Raw genomic sequence first — 20,335 nt, forward strand, 5'->3', positions numbered from 1 at the left:
GTAGTGTACTATTCGATTTGGTAGTGTACAAATGGTAGTGCACACTACCAAATGTATAAGTACTTAACAATTAGGTAGTGTACATTACTAGTTGGTAGTGTGCAAATGGTAGTGCACACTACCAAATGAATAAGTACTTAACAACTAGGTAGTGTGCAAATGGTAGTGCACACTACCAAATGAATAAGTACTTAACAACTAGGTAGTGTACACGACCTCAGCTAGGTAGTGTACACGACCTCAACTAGGTAGTGTACACTATCATTTTTGAAAGTAGTTTACAACAATTTAAAAAATTACAACATTATAACATTGTCTATGAACGGCATTAAATATATTTCATACATGTATTGACTTATAATTGCAACAACTATAAAAATGCCCAATCATCATTCTCTGTTTCAAAAAATTTCAACATTGAATTTTTTCATGTTCGAAATGTTTAACTTTGATATTTTTTCTATTTTTTTGCCATGGTAAATAGTAAGTAGCTGATTGATTTTTGGAGCAAATATGTAACAATGTTTTGTTGTTATTAAACATATTGTAAAATATTGGGGCATTTATTCATTTATTTATTAAAATAATAAGATGCGAAGTGTCATGCACTATTGCATCATTTTTTTATAAAAAATCAATTAATTAATATTTTTACAAATATCTCTAATATACGTAGATTAATATTGTTTTTTGGAAAAAGATAAAATATTTGAACAAGTTCTGGTTTCCTAAAAACGAAATGAATATTTTATCGTTTTTGATTTCATATATGTTGAAATTAAAGACGTGACTTTTTTCCCATTAAATCCAAGAGTATGAATAATGGTATGTATCTGAATTGATTAATGATAACGACAAATGTCTTTTCGTTTAGTATTTGAGTCTTAGATCGAATTCAATATCGGCTAGATTTCAATCAAAGAGAACCAGATAAGTTATGTTTTTAAATCATGCTAACAACTGATTTTTTCTTTACTATGTGTTGTAGATTGATTGTTCAATAATTATTTGAACTGTTTGTTTTGTGTATTTCAATACGAACGTGTTAAGTATAATATAACTATTTTTATTTTACTATTAAAAATTCTTCCTATTTTCAAGTCATAATCAGATTCAGATTTCCGTCGATGTTGATGCATTGAATCTCAACCAATTTCAATTTATCAATGACCACGGAAATCAAATCACGTTTGAATCATCGATACAAACACAGGTATTTTTATTTATATTTTTTTCTAATATTTTTAACTTATTGTAATTTGTTGTTGTTTATTTTTTTTCTTTTTCTTTCTCTTTTTTTTTGTAATATTTACATGTTTTTTCCCCTTTTTTTGTTAAGATATAGGGGTAAATAAAGTTTATTTAAAAAAACAAACAGGTATGTAATTGAATTGAAAATCCACGGTTACAACTAATCCTTTTCAATTATTTAGTATAATGCCATGTAGTCAAATCTCTCAATGCCGCTGATATGATTCGAATTGCAATATTAACATATTTTTGGGATTTGTAAACTCGGACATTGTGTTGAAAACATTTAGAACTTGGAGAACGGAACAATATATCTTTTCTATTGGACAACAAAAATTCATACCATAAAATGTTGGATTTTGGATCAGCATAATACAATTTGTGCATTATCATGATATTTTGTTTTTAAAAATAATTTATAATTTATTTATATTCATTTAATTTTACAATAAAATTTAAATTCAATACAAATAATGAAAAGGAGGTCGAAAGGGTTAAAAAGGGGGAGAGGTCAAAAATCAAAGTAGTGTACTATTCGATTTGGTAGTGTGCACTATTTTGGTAGTGTACTATTCGATTTGGTAGTGTGCACTATTTTGGTAGTGTACTATTCGATTTGGTAGTGTGCACTATTTTGGTAGTGTACTATCGATTTTGGTAGTGTACTATCGATTTTGGTAGTGTACTAGCTGATTTGGTAGTGTACTATCGATTTTGGTAGTGTACTAGCTGATTTGGTAGTTTCGCCACTCCACTACGATTTAGTAGTGTACACACAAGGCTATTTTTTTTTGTGTGGACACACGAATCAACTACACAGAAACGGCATTATTGTTAATTATTTGATTGATTGATTGTTTTTATTTTATTAATTTGATTCGATTTTGGATTATTATAAACATATAATTATAATATAATATATATAAAATTAATATTAATGGCGAGAATTAATATTTTTCTGTGTGGTTTTGTTTTTGTGTATGGTTGAAAAATTGAGTAAAAATTATATCAAATTCAAAATGCATTGAATATGCAAATACGACGTGTAGATGGCAGCACTTGAATGAATTGAAGAAAGAATTCGAAAAGTTTTTTTTTCTTCTGATTGATTCATCGAGAAAACAATGTCGACAGGATCAAAATCATCATCAATTGTTTTATTGTTAGTGGAATAAATGAAAAAATTTTATTTAATCTTTTTTTTAAGCTAATATTTTCATTTCATTCATTTTAATTGTCTACTAATCGAAATCTAGAAGCTTCAAGTGTATTGACAAACATTTTTGAATCTTTTTCGGTCATTGGTGCCAATTGTGATGATAACTGTTGACGTTGACTATTGAAAGAAATAAGTATTAGTAAGAATAACATGTTGATAATAATAAACGATTATATTAATCATAAAATTTGTATTATTATATTCACATACCTTTCAGAATAACCATTCATATAATTGACTTTTACATTATCAACAATGATAAAGGCAGATTCTTCAGATTCTGTTTCTGATTCATCATCATCATCATATGATATTTTCATATTGATCGACTGGATCATTCCAATTGTTTTTTCCACAAGAAATAAATGTGTATAGATTTTATTCGGTTCAAATATTGCTTCTATTGTGGCTTTTGGTGAATAATCTGATCTTAAACTTCCAGTTATGTTCATTGTCAATGTTGCATTTATCGATTCAAATCCATTGGCAGTTTTAATCATAATTTGATAATGGAAATATGAATATGGCTCAATATCACGTGTTTCAACAAAATATTTTATTGGTTCAGTCCAAGTTTCGGATAATTTTTGTTCTTGCCAATAATCAAACCAGCCACCCCATCGTTTACAATCATCCAATTCATTACATTCACCACATTTACCGGCAACGAAATCATTATGATTATTACAACGATATGCTATACTCTGAAAATCATCATATTTTGATTCAAAATTGCTAAACAATAGATAAGCTCGCCGATGTGAACATGCAAATGTATCGGTCAATCCAATTCTTATACCATGAAGCAATATATTGAGTACACCTCGTACAGGTTCACACCCATTTTGATTCTCGCCACCATTCGGGTAAAAAGAATAATGACCTGATGGTTTTAGAATACCAAATCCGTTGGCAATATTTTTCCCACCATTGGTATGAATCGATATAACTAATTGAGCATCATTCGGATTCAGACAACTTTTTTCAGATACATTGCTAAATGCTGGTCCAGCCGGATCTAAACCAATTATAAGACGTAATTTTTCAGGTGTTTGTAAATTTTTTCCAACAAAACCAGAAATTTGTCCACCCAAACTATGTCCAATGACTGTGAAATGATCATTGGTCGTTTCATAAACTTTATTCAATTTTTTGATCATTGATGCAACAACGAAACCAACTAAACGAGTGTTTGCAACAGCTTTTAAATAATTTTGAACAATTGAACCACCTCGCCAATCAACAGTGATAACATTAAATCGGCAAGGTTCCATAGTTAGTATGCCATCCTTTAGATTGCCCATCCAATTAAATTGATCATAAAAATCAGTGAATCCATGTATGATGAATATCGTTCGTAGGTTTCGATCATAATTTAAATTTTTCATTTCATCTTCATTCGCTTTATACGATAATATTGATGGATTGTATCGATTTTTACAAGAAAACACATAGAATGTAATGTTTTGTTTTTCCGGTGGTTCCGGATAAAAACTCATCAGCTTTGTTATTGGCCATTCAGAACCTATTTCAGATGCATTGTAACATCCAAAATTTTCATAACATACCTCGCCTATTTTTTTTTTTAGAATTTTTTTTCAAATTAAAATTCTGTAATCACCATAATATTTTTTTTTAAATATATACCTTGATTAATTGGTAAATTTTTCAATAAATGGTTATTTTTCAATAAATCACCAAAACCAGAACCATTTGCCATCAAAATGGGTAATACAAAACAAAACGACAAAATAGTGGTTATTTTCATTGTTGATTTTCGGTCTAAATATTTTTACACACTGGATATGAAATGAACAGGTAAATTGTTTTTGTATCACAAATTGACTAAGAAAAAAATGATAATATCATATTGCTTTTTATGTAGAATGATAATAATAATAATAATAGTTTATAATCTACCTATCTAAATTTAACCTTTTTTTTATAAGTCACACAAATTCATGTTATGTTATGTATATTGCATATACAATATACAATATTCATCATGGTTGGTTGACAATCATTGACAAATAACAGACAATCATTGAAACTGAATGCCATAATCTTTCAACATATGATATTTATAAAAAAAAGAAATTATTTTTTCGATCCAAATTTTAATTGCGATTAGTTTGATTGATTACATTGCCACGGTTGTTGTCGTTGTTGTTGTTGCTGCTGCTGTTGTTGTTGCTGCTGCTGTTGTTGTTGTTGTTGTTGTTGTTTCTGTTGTTGTTGTTGTTGTTGATGCCGTTGGTATTGTTGGTCGGCCGTTGTGGACGATTGTTTGTCCTGTTTTTGCTACCATTATCATTATTATTGTTTGTGGATGGCTGAAATGTAACAATTTCATTTGCTGTAATAATTGTATTTGGTTTTCTCATAATGGCCGATAATTGTCGACGTTTACTATTATTCAATTAGAAATATAATATTCATAATAATTAATTTTCCATTACAAACAATACACATACCTTTCTGTATATCCATTCATATAATTAATTTGAATCTCATCAACAATAATGTTTTGTTCTTTTTTCTTTCCAACTGCATTGCCAATTAATTTTTTAATTCCGGATTTTTGTTCAACTTTGTCTTGTAGTTGAGCATCAATTCTTATTATTCGTCCTAATGATTTGAATGATTTATGTAAATAGGTATATTGTTGATTTGGTTCAAATCTATGTTCCATATTAATATTTTCGGCAAAATCGTTTCGTAAAGAACCAGTTAAATTCATTTCCAAACGTCCATTATAGCTATCGAAATTATTGCCTGTTTTTACCTAATAAAAATTCAATTTGTTGAAAATTCACAACAACAACAATAACAATGCCACATTTACCCTGATTTGATAGAAAAAATATGAATATGGCATTTCGTTTCGTGTGTCTACAAAATAGACAATTGGTGATGTCGATTCTCGTGACGGTTTTTGTCTTTGCCAATAATCAAACCATCGTCCAAATGGTTTACAATCATCTGAACCATCCCGACAAATTCCACATTTACCAGCTTCAAAATCCGTATAATTATCACAACGATAAGCATTGGTTTCAAAATTATCAAACATTTGTTCTTCATAAGTCATCAATAAATATGCACGTCTATGTGAACAGGCAATAGCGTCTGATAAACCTTCGGCAAGACCATTTATTAAAACACCCGGTATACCATGTACTGGTTCACAACCTGGTACAAAAAAAATTAAAAAATTAAATTAATTAAAAATTAATTAAATTTACCTGGTTGGTTTTCGCCACCATTTGGTACAAAGCTATAATGACCAACAGGTGTTAATATTCCTAATCCATCCAAAACATTGATGCCTCCATTTGTATGTACCGAGAGAACCAATTGTGCATCATTCAGATTCAGACGATTCTCTACACTTACATCACTGAATGCTGGACCAGCTGGATCAAGACCAATTATTAATCGTGCTTTTGGTTGCCGTAAACGTTTTCCAGTGAAACCGGCAGCTTGTGCACCTAAACTATGGCCAATAATTGTAAAATGATCATTGGTTGTCTGATAAACCTGATTCAATCGATTAATGAATGATGCTACCACAGCGCCAACTACTCGTACATTAGCTGCTGCTTGTAAATAATTTGGAGATGTTTTTGATCCACGACTCCAATCGACTATGATTATATTTAAATCACAAGATTTCATCGACAAAACATGATCTTTTAGATTGCCCATCCAATTGAATTGATTATAAAAATCCGTATAACCATGTATTATGACAATTGTACGATTTCTTGGTTCATAGTTCATGTTTCTTATTTCATTTTCAATAACATCATATCTCAACACTGTTGGATTATATCTATCTTGGCAGGAAAATAAATTAAAAGTTACATTCTGTTTTTCCGGTGATTCAGGATAATGTCCAATCTGATTTTTTGATGGCCAATCTTTATGAATTTCAGATTTATTAAAACAACCATATTCACCAAAACAGACTGGCCCTTAAAAAAAAAATTCAGTCAGATTAATAATGAATGACAAAAGTTCAAATTCAAACATTTCAAAACATTACCTGTATCTTCTGGTATTGTTGAACACACATGGATGATTAAAATAAAAAGGACAAAGGTTAATAAGCTCATATTTTGTAACATTTTCATTTTCATAATGTTTTAAAATGTCACATGTATACAATTAAAATCTTAATGTCGTTGAATGTTGAAGAGAGAGAAAAAAATAGCTTTGATTTGTTCGTTCTTATGCCAAGGTCGTCAACAGTCCACAACATTAGACAATTTTATATTTATATATTGACAATTTTATTATTGAATTTCATTTTTTTTATCGCTCTTTCTGTGGTGAAAGTGCATTCTTTTTTTTTTTTGGCAAAATCAATTGCCTTGATCAATCAATGATGATAAATATTTGTGAATTTGTCATGATCAGTTGATAAGAAATTAATAATAACTTTCTGAATGAAATGTTTAGTATTTCTGAGAACGAAATTTTTGCAAATACTTGAATAAAACAAAACAAAACAAAAAAAAAATTCAAAAGAAAAATTTTAATTTATCAAATCATTATACATACAGTCAACCAATTAATCAATCAATCAAAAAGTAAAAAAGATATATGAGGAACCAAACAAAAAAAAAATCAATATAGTTGATGATAATATAGTCAATTTTCATAATTTTCATTTCGATAAAATTTTTCCTGATATTTTTCAATTTGTGTTACACGTTCACGGCGATTAATTAACGGATTAAATTTGATAATTAATAATAATAATGCCATTACATGATAGAATATGACCAAAACGATCAACATTATTATGGCCATAAAAAATGTTTCTTTTGTATTCGGTATCATCAATAATTCCAATATTGATTGTATCTCATATGGTTGACAACGTTCGCCACCAAAAACAAGATAAAAATTTGCATTATTCAAATAATGTATTGGTGAAAATGTAGCCAAAATTTTCGTTATTAATGGCATTCGTATGACTGGATTGAAAAAATTCGATGTCATTACAAAAATAGCGATGCAAAAGAATAGACAAATCATCAATGGAATGAAAAGACCATTGGTTAATAGTACAACAATATGACTAATTGCATGGAATATATTGCCACCTAAAAATAATACGAAAACTTTCCAAAAATAAGATCCGTTTGGTGAATTATCGGCATTGAGATCAATAATGTAAATGTACATCATCATAATCGGAATCAATGGTATGGTTTCGAAAATGAATTTCATTGCATAGAAAGCACCACTACTATACCAGCCTAAAAAAAATGGATAAATTCAATTCAATTAAGAATGTATGGATAAAAAAAGAAAAAAATGAATGAATGAATGAATAAACGTAAATCCGATCAAAGTTATTATAATCTCATAGTTTGGCCATTTTTTGATCATTGATTTGAGCCAATATTCATCAAACACATAAAGACATAATAAATAAATAAACATACCATTACGATGTTCGCTGGCAAAGTACTTTAATTCATTTCCGAATGCAAACATTGATTGCATCGATATAACAAAACCAATTACAGCCACAGGGATTAATATGAAATTGATATTGTTGACTATCTGGATCTCTTCTAATATTTTGGCATCGGATTTATTCGTACAGTATGATTGAAAATCGTCTTCAATATTTATACAACCATTTGGTTCAGCAATGGATTTGTCAAAAACATTTACTGTTAATATTCCGGTCATAAAATATACGAATAAAAATGTAAGCCATTCTTTCCATTGATGTCGAATTGTATACATGCAATAACGTTGACATAATATGGCAATTGATAGTAATGAAAATCTTGTACGATTATATTGTACACCTTCTGGAATAGCAACAGTATCGATTAGTAATTCTTTATCCGTTTGTTTGATTTGTTTTTCAGTTTGTATCACTAATCGTTGTACAATTGGATTCATATAACCAGTACAAGAATATTTGATCAATGTTTCAATCGGAAAACGTGTATAAAATGATGAATCGGGTATATCTTCTAGATAATTTTTGATTTGATTTGGTGGCCCAGAAAATATACAAACACCATCACAAGCAAGAACATAACATTGATCAAACATCATTAATTGATCGGTATTTGGCTGATGTATACTGGCAACGATTGCAATATCTTGATGTCGATAAACAAATTGTTTAAGACATTCAATGACTAGATGAGCTGAATTGGAATCCAAACCACTAGTCGGTTCATCGATACAGATTAAATTTGGCATTCGTAATGATGTTAATTCTAATGCAAGAGCAATACGTTTTCGTTGACCACCTGAACAATTCTGCACTAATGTAGTGGCTGCATCGGTCATGTTCAATTCTTTCAATAGATTCCAAGCAAGTTTTTCATGATCAATTTTTTGTTCTTCATGACAATTTTTTAATTTTGAAGCATAAATCAGACTTTGCATTGTAGTAAGTCCAGGCATTAAATGATTTGATATTTCTTGCGAAACAAAACATGTACGTAATTGTTGAAATTTACTAAGATAGAACATTGTTGATTTTGGTATGCGGATTTTTTTACGGCCATTCAACACTTTCAATAATGTTGTTTTACCGGAACCAGATGGTCCCATTAATGCATTTAAGCTGCCAAAATGAATCTGTCCATTAAGATTTCGCAATATTAATCGTTCCGAAGACAATTGTGAATGTAATGATTTTGGATGTTCACGAATTTCATAGATAGAATTGGATTCAAATAGGCTTAAATTTCTCCAACCAATTATATAACGTTGATTATAAAAGCTATTCTGCGGTTTTTCGAGACATTCAGATTTGAAAACAAAATTATCATTTACATTGTTGATCGGATTAATTTCAATGCTTGTTGAATAATTATAATCGATTGCAATAAATTTCGATGAAAATGTAGATGTATTTTTACCGTTCTTCAATTGAATGCTGTTTGTTGGGAATCGATATTTATAATACATAACAATATAGGTGATGAAACGTGATATGATGCAATTAATAACCGATGGTAATAGATTCCAGTAAATCAAATCTGGATTGATAAACAATTTTTTCAATTGTAACGATTCTTCACTGTCAATATCACAACGATCAATACCATAGAATGTATAATAAAGACCATGAATGATTGATCGATATCCAAACATTTGAGCAATGACCAATAAAAATGGCCGATTCATTATTTCCAATGATGAATATAAACCACTGAGCATAGTTATTATGACGAATAAAATTGTCAATGCTGTAGCCATTAATTGGACATTCTTTGCATATATAACACCCCATACTTGTGCATATGATTGCATTAATACTGTCAATAACCATACGAATAGAATTTGATGTGCAAATCGATTCCAGTTAATCATATAGTTATCCAGTATATAATATTCCGATAGTACATAGCCAATAAATGCTTGATTGAATGCAAAAAAGGTCAATTCAATCAAATGAATAATTTGGAATGCCCAGAAAAAAGTACCCAAACTATACCATCCTATTAATGTGATGAAATTACCTTTTAATAAATATTTCAGAAACAATACAATACTTACCATTTTTATGTTCATTACAGAATACTGAACTCAATTCAACGACCAATATGGAACTTAGACCAATCGAAACTAATGTCGTTGTAATGGCCATTGCTAGCTGATAAATCATAAATGATCCATCAATCAGTGATTCTTTTAATTTTTCATTACAAGTATGATTAAATTGTTCCATCGAAACAATGTGACATCCACGTGATTTGATCATATCTTCATAGCTGGTATAACAGACAAAACCAACACAGATTCCTTGTAGTAATAAATAACAAAGAAAATATCGAATATCGGCAACAAAAATTAATCGAAATAATCGTTGTAATTGTATAAGTAGATCGTCGAAAGAAAATAATTTCGGATAACGTGCAATTCCATTTGGATTCCATTCATAGTTTTGATCATTGAAATTTTCTTCCAATTTAAAGCGACTAGCTTCTTCTTGTAGAGTATTGTCAGCTAAATCACGTACCAATTGGTCATCAATACCTTTGAAAAAATATTTATTTATCTTTTTTTGGATATTATCAAATTGAAAAAAAACTTACCATTATTTGCAATCCTTAAATATTCTTCGATTGGAGAGCGATCATCAGCTATTCGATGTTGTTGTACACATTCTAAACGGAATGACATTTCAGCCGGTGGACCAGAGAAGATACAAACGCCACCTTTGGCCAATATATAAAGATTATCAAATAGACTTAAGATTTCTGAACTAGGAGCATGTATCGAAACAATGATAGTTATTGGATTATGATTGGCCAATTTTCGAAGGCATCCCATAACAACCAAAGCAGCTTCACTATCTAAACCGGTAGTTGGTTCATCCACAAATAAAAACGGCGGTTTTGATTCATAAGCCATTAGTTCTTGTGCAATGGCTACACGACGTTGTTGGCCACCCGAACATTGAATGAAAGGTGTACGTAATACTTTTGGATCGAGCATCAATTCTTCGATAGTTGATTCGATATGAGCTTTAGCTTTATGACGATTTTCATATAGATTTTTAAAACGAAATGAATAATAAAGAATTTCTTCAACCGTAAACCGGCCAAATATGATTTCATGAACAGATTGAGGAACAAAACTAACTAATGGTACACGGCTATTTCCTGGTATAATCATTCTATTTAAATAGATTCCAGAATCTGAGGAAATGTTTTGAGTGGATACATTTCCAGTAAGACATTTAATCAATGATGTTTTGCCCGCACCAGATGGACCAAGTAAAGCATTCATACTATGATGACGAACAAAACCATTCAAACGTCTTAAGATAACTTTACGTTGTTTAATTGGTAGCCAACTGCGATCATTTTCAAAATTCCATTCATCAACATCATATTGAAGATTTTTCCACAATAATGATACCGGTTGATGAATCGATCTGAATGATGAATGTTGTATTTGATTATCATTTTGTTGTCGATGATCATCATCATCTAGACCATTGGCCATTATTTTATAAAATAAAATATGATTTAAACACACAATATATTTTCAGCACAACAAGCAATGATGAATAAGCAGATTTTTTTTTTAGAAGAAAAACCACCAACAATTTGACAACCTTTTTATATTTCTGTTCATCCATTTTTATAATACCGTCGAACTTTTTTTCTCTATCTATTTTCACAGCATTTGTTTGTTTGTTTCTTTGTTGTTATTATTGGGTATTTCAATTTTTAATTATCCATGCATGCATGCATATCTTTGACACTGTTGTACATGTGTATGTGTGTGTGTGTATGTTTATGTGTTGTTTTTGTTGTTTACCATCATTAATAGCACTTAAGCAAGGTTAATGGTTGGTATCATGTCGTTTCATATTTCGTTTATCGTTATTTTGTATATCCATGGAATGTATCATCTCCCTTTCTTTAATTAAACTCCGCCTTAAATCGGAAATAAATGTTTATTTATTTTTTTTTTGCCAGTTCGACTGTATTTTATATAGATATTATCATTCTCAAACCCTTGTACTTTCTATTTCTGTTCGGTAAAAATCTTGATGGCATGATAATCAGGTTTTTTTTTTGGTCCCCCTATTCAAATTCACTTTTACTGTATTTGAATGTTTATGATAAAGAGAATTTCTAGAAAAAAAAATTGATCCTACCAAACAATTACTCCATCTCAACCACCTGGTGTGTGTTCAAAATAGTATTCCAAATGAAAAAAAATTCTATCAAAAACTAAGTTATTGTCCTTTTTTTTCAAGAGAAAAAATAAATTTATTCGACAAACCTAATCATCATGACAATAATCATGTTATCATGAGAAAAACATGTTTATTTTTCACATGTTGTTGTTGTTGTTGTTGTTGTTTTGTTATTTACTTATTTTTTTTATTTTTTATTTATTCTTTTTTTTTTGTTCATCCAAAAGCAATAAGTACAAAATGTTTTACGTCCATCCATTAATGATTATGATAATGTGAAATCAAATCGATTAATCGAAATTAAATTTAAAGAAAATAACTATGAAATCATCTGTGAAATCCAAAACGTATTGATGACGTATAAATTATCCTTCAATCAGTCATTTTAGTTAAATCAATAATAACGAAATTATCAAGAATGAACAACAAGAAGTGCAATTTAATACTTAAGAAATATACATGATGAAATCAATAAAAAATAAATGTTTACGAATTCATCAGTATTATTTCAATGAGATAAGCAACAGTTAACTATAGTTGTTTGTGTGAAGTATTTTGAAATAATAATGCTCATCATCATATAATTTAATTAAATTAAACAGGATGGGAAGAGATTTAAACAATATCGAAAAAAAAAATCAAAAACAATGTTCGTGAGAATGTACGATTATTTGTTGTCAAAAAAATCAATTGATGTTGGATAATGAAAACAACATATCCGACAAAAATACAATATAAACACGAAACAACTAGTATCGAAACCAAATGCAAAGCGAAAGAAGAAGAAATAAAATCAAAGAGAAGGGAACCTGTTTGAAAATGAATAGGGGCTAATCGATACGACCAGTTCTAAAGTACGAAATGGCTACTACTTAGAGCAATTTGAATAAATTTGAATTAATAGGTACATTGAAAAAAAAAGAAAGTGTGAATGATTTGGTGGCAATCTCTTCAACAGTTCTTTTTGATTATTGCTTATTTTATTCATTTCTTGATTATGAATGCATTCAATGGAAATGAGCGATTCAAATGGCTATATCCAATTCATGAACATGAATTTTAACGAATAAAATCCTATTCAAAAATCTATTAGTTAAATTTTTCAATTTTAACCAATCATTGTGCTTTGGTGGTGATTATTCTCGATCATCATCCCACATAGGTTTCATTTATGATTAGTTTGATTTCTTGAGTTGGATGATCTGGATCCGGTAAAATGTGTGATATCTTTGCCTGTTATTTCCACAGGTCCATTGCGGCTTTTCAGCACTGATGATAGTGAACGGCGTTTACTATTGATTTTTTTCCATTTTAAAATTAAAAAAAAAATAAATTCTTATTACAAATTAATCAATAAAACAAACCTTTCAGTATAGCCATTCATATAGTTAAATTGAATCTCTTCGACAATAATTCGACTATTAGTTGAACTAGAAAGACCACTATTTATACCTGGAATCGCGGTAATAGCTTTATCAATACTAACTGCAACCACATTCGGTAACACCTTATTTGTCAATGTTGCATCTACTGATTCGATGCGACCAAGTGATTTTTTGGATTTATGTAAATAGGTATATTCTTTGTTTGGTTCAAATTTTCTATCCATTAGAATATTTTCGCTGAAATCGTTTCGTAGACTGCCAGTAATGTTCATGGATAATCGACCATCAAAAGTAGGAAAGGAATTTCCGGTTCGAAGCTTATTTTTAAAAATTAATAATTAATTCAACACCAAGGATAATCTAAATATTAAAACTATACCTTGATCTGATAGAAAAAATATGATAAAGGTTGGTCTTTCTGTGTATCAATATAATAGATGATCGGTTCTCGCCATTCTTTTGATAATTTCTGTTTTTGCCACCAATCAAACCATCTACCAAAGGGTTTACAATCATCTGAACCATCACGACAGGTACCACATCGGCCAGCTTCAAATGCTTCATAGTTTTTGCATCGATAACCCATTGATTCGAAATCATCATCTTTCAATTCATCATATTTCATTAATTTATAAGTGACAAATAGATGCGAGCAAGCTACTGTTTCTTGTCCTCCTTCATATACTCCTTTTGTCAATGGTGCCGCAATTCCGGAAACGGAATCGCAACCGGGCTGTGTTTCACCCCCATTGGGAAAAAAATTATAGTGACCAGACGGGGTGAGTGTTCCTAAGCCATCGAGTAAGTTCTTACCACCATTTGTATGGATGGATACAACTAATTTTGCATCATTCGGAACTAGACGACCGTCTTCGCTAACATCATTGAATGCTGGACCAGCAGGATCAAGACCAAGTATCAATCGTACTTTCGGATTACGTAAACGTTTGCCAGCAAAACCACTAATTTGTCCTCCTAAACTATGTCCCATAATTGTATAATGATCATTGTTTGTATTGTAAACGTTGTTCATTTTTTCAATAAATTTTGCAATTATAGCACCAACCAATCTGGTATTGGATGATGACTGTAAATAGTTCACATGAATTGAACCACCACGCCAATCGACAGCTATAACATTCAATGAACATGGTTGTGCTCGTAGAATAAGATCTTTTAAATCTCCCATCCACTTGAATTGAGTATAATAATCTACGTAACCATGTATTATAAATATTGTACGTTTTTTTGGATCATAGTTGATATTATGCAAATCTCTTTCAGTTACGTTATATGGTAAAATAGTTGGATTATAACGATCACGACAGGAGAATACATGGAATTTCGTATCAATATTTTCGGGAGAATCAGGATAATGACCAAATACATTTGCCGTTTGAATGTCGTTGCTCAATTGAGCTTTTTTAAAACAACCAAATTCACCATAACAAACTTCATCTATGATTTGAATTTTCAAAAAAAAAATATGTAACTTAACATTGTATACAATTAATGATGATTTTTAAATAAAAAAAAATTATACCTTTATTTTGACCATTGCATTCAATATATGTTATAGAAATAATGAAGATTACAGATGAAATACAAATGAATGATTTATACATTTTTAATCCAATTCGTTAACTATATATTCAAATTGTTCAGATGGTAAACAATAAAACGAAAAAATAAACGCTAAAATAGAAAGAAAAAAAAAGATGAAATTAAAATTCATGTTCACACACACACAAGTGTTTATATAATAATTTTATATAAATTAATCATCAATAATCAATAATGATTGATTTATGATCGTTGATGTTGAAATGATTTTACCATTGATTTTTAAATTTAGTACAATTATCAAAAAAAAAAAAAAAATTAGAATTTCAAAACACATAAACAGACAGAAAAAAAATTGATTGAATAAAAAAATCATTCGATTCGAATTAATAGACACACATAGATACACAAAATGTATGTAACAACCACTACGTTAAAAATATCGATGGCATTCAATGATGACTGATTATAAAATTTAAAAAAAAAAAAAATTTTGGTATTTTTTTCCGATTGGACTTTGAATTTACTCATAAACCTGAATGAATTGTCTATATATCTTTGTTTCAGTTCACTAGCACGTATATATGGGCAATCCATGTGATTATCAATGTCTGTCAATAGAATTTTTGTTGATTAATTTTTTTTTTCAAATTTTCATTCAATATAATCAATGATTAGTAGGAAAAAAATAACCAATCATTACCATCATCATCATTATCATTATGATGGTAAAAAAAACATGATAATTATAAATTATTTGATTTGATTGATAAATAATAAACTTTGTGATTGGCCTTGAATTTTTTTTTTGTCAAACATATGACCAAAAAAACAACAACAACAACAACAACCAAATTCTTTTTATCTTTTGGCATGTGTCATTTTTGTGAGAATATGTTATTCAAAAAAAATTTTTTTGTAAAAACATTTAAGAATAATATATAAATCTTCTTAACCTCAACATACAAAAATAATCAATTCAACAAGATTTGTATTGCAAAATCACTTGAATAGCGTGATGGTTTTTGTTTCTTCCCATATCGCCGCCAGTATTTCATTTGAAATTTCATTTTTTTTCTCTTGTGTACAATGAAATAATTATGAAAACAAACAAACAAACAAACAAAAAAAACGATAAACACTTGTTGCTTGTAAAAAAAAATGGAATAATTCCAATGGAATATTGGCCCCTCTCTCTTTTTTTTTATCGGTTATGAATACAATATATCCGAGGGCATTGTATGTGAGATATTATAAAATCACTAATATCACATGTCAATGTGCTATGTTGAGAGGCGAAAAAAAAATGAAAAAAAAAATTCGAACAAAGCTTTATGACGATTTTTATGTAGATTTTTTTTTTTAAATGAAATTCATAATAATTTCTTCCATAGTAAATTGGCCAAATATAATTTCACATAAACATCATGAAATGCTGGACCAGTTGGATCAAAACCAAATGTTAATCATGCATTGACCAATCTGGTATTAGATGATGACAATCAAAATAATTTGAATTGAGTGATACATTAAAAAAAGGTGTGAATAATTTAGTGACAATCTCTTGGACAGTTTTTTTTTTTTTTGATTATCACTTTTATTCATTTCTTGATTATGAATGGATTCAATAAAAATGAACGATTAAAATGGCTATATCCAATTCGTGAACATAAATTTTAACGAATAAAATCTTAGACTTTTTTCTAAATTACTTTTAAAAATCCTATTCAAAAATCTAATAATTAAGTTTTTCAATGTTAACCAAACATTGTGCTTCGAGGGTGATTATCTTCGATCATCATCCCACATGTGTTTCATTTATGATTAGTTTAATTTCTATATTGTTAGATGATTTAAATTTGGTGAAATGTGTGACATCTTTGTTTGTTACTTGCACGGGTCCATTTCGGCTTCTCAACACTGATGACAGTGAACGGCGTTTACTATTGATTTTTTTCATTTTAAAATTAAAAAAAAATAAATTCTTATTACCAATCAAATAAATAAATAAAACAAACCTTTCAGAATAGCTATTCAAGTAGTTGAATTGAATCTCTTCGACAACAATTTGACTTTTGATTAAACTGGGGAGATCAGCACTGGTCACTTCACTATTTACCTCAGGAATCGCGGTGATAGCTTTATCCATACTAACTGCAACCACCTTCGGTAACACCTTATTTGTCAATGTTAAATCTGCGGATTCGATACGACCAAGCGATTTTCTAGATTTATATAGATAGGTGTATTCTTTGTTTGGTTCAAATTTTTTATCCATTAGAATATTTTCGCTGAAATCGTTTCGTAGACTACCAGTAATGTTCATGGATAATCGACCATCAAAAGTAGGGAAGGAACTTCCGGTTCGAAGCTTATTTTTAAAAATTAATAATTAATCCAACACCAAGGATAATCTAAATATTGAAACTATACCTTGATCTGATAGAAAAAATATGATAAAGGTTGGTCTTTCTGCGTATCAATATAATAGATGATCGGTTCTCGCCATTCTTTTGATAATTTTTGTGTTTGCCACCAATCAAACCATCTACCAAAGGGTTTACAATCATCTGAACCTTCACGACAATTGCCACACTGACCAGCTTCAAATGCTTCATAGTTTTTGCAGCGATAACCCATTGATTCGAAATCATCATCTTTCGATTCATTATATTTCATCAACTTATAAACGACGAATAGATGCGAGCAAGCTACTGTCATTTGAAATCCTTCATATGCACCTTTTGTCAATGGTGCAGCAATTCCGGAAACGAAATCGCAACCAGGCTGTGTTTCACCCCCATTGGGAAAAAAATTATAGTGACCAGACGGGTTGAGTGTACCTATGCCATCGAGGGCGTTCTTACCACCATTTGTATGGATAGATACAACTAATTTTGCATCATCCGGAACTAGACGACCGTCTTCGTTAACATCATTGAATGCTGGACCAGCTGGATCAAGACCAAGTATCAATCGTGCTTTCGGATTACGTAAATGTTTGCCAGTAAAACCACTAATTTGTCCTCCTAAACTATGTCCCATAATTGTATAATGATCATTGTCTGTCTTGTAAACATTGTTCATTTTTTCAATAAATTTTGCAATCATAGCGCCAACCAATCTGGTATTGGATGATGACTGTAAATAGTCGATATGCATTGAACCACCACGCCAATCGACAGCTATAACATTCAATGAACATGGCTTTGCTTGTAGAATAAGATCTTTTAAATCTCCCATCCACTTGAATTGAGTATAATAATCAACATAACCATGTATTATAAATATTGTGCGTTTTTTTGGATCATAGTTCAAATTATGAAAATCTTTTTCAGTTACGTTATAAGGCAAAATAGTTGGATTATAACGATCATGACAGGAAAATACATGGAATTTTGCATTAATTTTTTCGGGAGTATCAGGATAGTGACCAAATACATTTTCCGCTTTAATGTCCATGCTCAATTGAGCTTTTTTAAAACAACCAAATTCACCATAACAAACTTCATCTATGATTTGAATTTTCAAAAAAAAAATGGAATTCAACATCGTATACAATTAATGATGATTTTTAAATAAAAAAATTATACCTTTATTTTGACCATTGCATTCAATATATGTTATGGAAATAATGAAGATTATAGATGAAATACAAATGAATGATTTATACATTTTTAATCCAATTCGTTAACTATAGTACAATTATTATATAACAACAAAAAAAATTGGATGAATAAAAAAAATCAATCGATTCGAATAAATTTATTATAATAGACACATACACAATGTATGTAACAACAGCTGCAGAATTTCAAAACAATAACATTTAATAAAATTCATCATCATCATATAAAAACATTACCGAAATATGAACATTAACATGGAATATGTAAATCTTCACGATGAATATTGAATATTTTGAAGCTTCAAGATGTTAATTTACAGATTGTGAAAACAATTTAAATTTTTTTTGTTGAATTTATTTCAATTCTTCTAGGTGTGCAAAGTTTTTTTTGTCAACAGTGAAGAAACAGAAAATTTTTTGTGAAAAATCTTTTTCAGATTTGCTGTATTTATATAGATTTCAATGAAATCAGTATCCATTATGTATAAGTAGACCTACAACCTAACCACTAATTGTCAAGCTACCACCGAAAAAAACCGTTTCAAATTTTAAGTTAATCAACAGAAATGGATTTGAATCGCTTCATCTGGATAATTCGACAAATTCCTAGTCGCCATAATAACAAAAATGTGAACTGACATCCAAGTATTTGTATGCTTTGATCGATGACAATCGTAAATCCACTTCTGAAAGAATTAAAACAATTTATTATTATTATGGATCTATGCAACCATGTCAGCTTGAAAACATACAAACGACAACCGTATAGCTCAATCAAATTAATGGAGCTTGAAATTGTTTAAAAAGTGATCACAGTGTTTGAAAAAAAATCAAATCTCAAAACCAAACAATCCAAATCAAATAAAAAAAAATGAATGATATCCTGAAAAATAAATTGAGTGATTACCCATCCCGTTGATGTGCGAATGTCATCAGCAAAAAAAAAATAAAAATAAAATCCATAAAATCATCAACGAATGAAAAGCTGTTGGAAAAAAAATTAGAACAAAGAGGCATTAGAAATATATGAAAATATATTCCTTACGATGAATTTGGTTTGGTCATTGAAATTTGTGTATGCATAAATCAGAGCTCAACACTAGCTATTCATATTATTAATTTCAATCATTGGATAGAGGGAGAGAGAGAGAGAGAGAGCGAGAGTAAAAGAATTAATTCTTTTCTTGAAACAATGAACAAAAATTCTAATCATGTGATGCAATCATCAATCGTCATCATCATATGTGTATCGTAATAATAATATAATTCTAGGTTAAGCCTCATACACATCCATGACAAGCAAAAAAAAAAAAAAAGAAAAATTCAATTAAATGAATAAACCCAAAAAAAAAAATTGTCGGTACTGATCTGATTTGAATCGTAGTAGTATGGAAATTTTTTTTTCTGGACCTTGATGACCGAAATCTACATTCAACTATATAGATTTGTATATTTATTTGGCAAGCAAATGTACTGAATGAAATCTATCTGATGGAAAATATGTCAACAAACAAATGTGGAAGACATGGATAAAGATAGCACACACACACACACACACACACACATACAAATGTCCGGAGATG

At 29.5% G+C, this 20,335-nt stretch overlaps 5 protein-coding genes and 1 long non-coding RNA gene across 8 annotated transcripts; 1 reads left to right on the plus strand and 5 right to left on the minus strand.

The window, feature by feature from the left end:
• The first annotated feature begins 135 nt into the window (after positions 1-135).
• On the plus strand, positions 136-1,722 carry LOC142597742 (uncharacterized). Of its 2 annotated transcripts, XR_012832374.1 has the most exons (5): positions 136-483; positions 677-825; positions 875-1,213; positions 1,340-1,378; positions 1,434-1,722. It is a non-coding gene; the product is annotated as an uncharacterized LOC142597742 (long non-coding RNA). The 2 variants fall into 2 exon arrangements; XR_012832375.1 differs by having other exon boundaries at positions 138-934; positions 989-1,213.
• Positions 1,723-2,406: 684 nt separating this feature from the next.
• LOC124495379 (pancreatic triacylglycerol lipase) lies at positions 2,407-4,317 on the minus strand. Its single transcript, XM_047058741.2, has 3 exons — positions 4,118-4,317; positions 2,681-4,043; positions 2,407-2,587 (listed from the first exon to the last, which is right to left on the minus strand). Exons 1-3 carry the CDS (start codon positions 4,236-4,238, stop codon positions 2,482-2,484), a joined length of 1,590 nt encoding a protein of 529 aa, XP_046914697.2. The 5' UTR covers positions 4,239-4,317; the 3' UTR covers positions 2,407-2,481.
• Positions 4,224-6,813, minus strand: LOC124495702 (pancreatic triacylglycerol lipase). Of its 2 annotated transcripts, none has more exons than XM_075733314.1 (5): positions 6,519-6,813; positions 5,716-6,441; positions 5,316-5,662; positions 4,945-5,255; positions 4,224-4,879 (listed from the first exon to the last, which is right to left on the minus strand). In XM_075733314.1, the coding sequence occupies exons 1-5, from the start codon at positions 6,610-6,612 to the stop codon at positions 4,588-4,590; spliced, it is 1,770 nt and encodes a 589-aa protein (XP_075589429.1). In that variant the 5' UTR covers positions 6,613-6,813; the 3' UTR covers positions 4,224-4,587. The 2 variants fall into 2 exon arrangements, with proteins under 2 accessions (XP_075589429.1, XP_075589428.1); XM_075733313.1 differs by having other exon boundaries at positions 5,716-6,447.
• Positions 6,814-6,996: 183 nt separating this feature from the next.
• Positions 6,997-11,777, minus strand: LOC124495963 (uncharacterized). Its single transcript, XM_047059413.2, has 4 exons — positions 10,558-11,777; positions 10,019-10,498; positions 7,930-9,960; positions 6,997-7,740 (listed from the first exon to the last, which is right to left on the minus strand). The coding sequence occupies exons 1-4, from the start codon at positions 11,471-11,473 to the stop codon at positions 7,127-7,129; spliced, it is 4,041 nt and encodes a 1,346-aa protein (XP_046915369.2). The 5' UTR covers positions 11,474-11,777; the 3' UTR covers positions 6,997-7,126.
• A 1,355-nt stretch (positions 11,778-13,132) lies between these two features.
• LOC124495966 (inactive pancreatic lipase-related protein 1) lies at positions 13,133-15,723 on the minus strand. Its single transcript, XM_075733315.1, has 5 exons — positions 15,398-15,723; positions 15,105-15,256; positions 13,941-15,019; positions 13,541-13,878; positions 13,133-13,468 (listed from the first exon to the last, which is right to left on the minus strand). The coding sequence occupies exons 2-5, from the start codon at positions 15,184-15,186 to the stop codon at positions 13,342-13,344; spliced, it is 1,626 nt and encodes a 541-aa protein (XP_075589430.1). The 5' UTR covers positions 15,187-15,256; positions 15,398-15,723; the 3' UTR covers positions 13,133-13,341.
• A 943-nt stretch (positions 15,724-16,666) lies between these two features.
• On the minus strand, positions 16,667-19,174 carry LOC124495964 (pancreatic triacylglycerol lipase). The gene is made up of 5 exons (XM_047059414.2): positions 18,990-19,174; positions 18,718-18,818; positions 17,558-18,636; positions 17,143-17,495; positions 16,667-17,067 (listed from the first exon to the last, which is right to left on the minus strand). The coding sequence occupies exons 2-5, from the start codon at positions 18,797-18,799 to the stop codon at positions 16,923-16,925; spliced, it is 1,659 nt and encodes a 552-aa protein (XP_046915370.2). The 5' UTR covers positions 18,800-18,818; positions 18,990-19,174; the 3' UTR covers positions 16,667-16,922.
• Between the last annotated feature and the right edge of the window lie 1,161 nt (positions 19,175-20,335).

This window comes from Dermatophagoides farinae, chromosome 8, assembly GCF_024713945.1.
Source record: "Dermatophagoides farinae isolate YC_2012a chromosome 8, ASM2471394v1, whole genome shotgun sequence".
NCBI lineage: Eukaryota > Metazoa > Arthropoda > Arachnida > Sarcoptiformes > Pyroglyphidae > Dermatophagoides > Dermatophagoides farinae.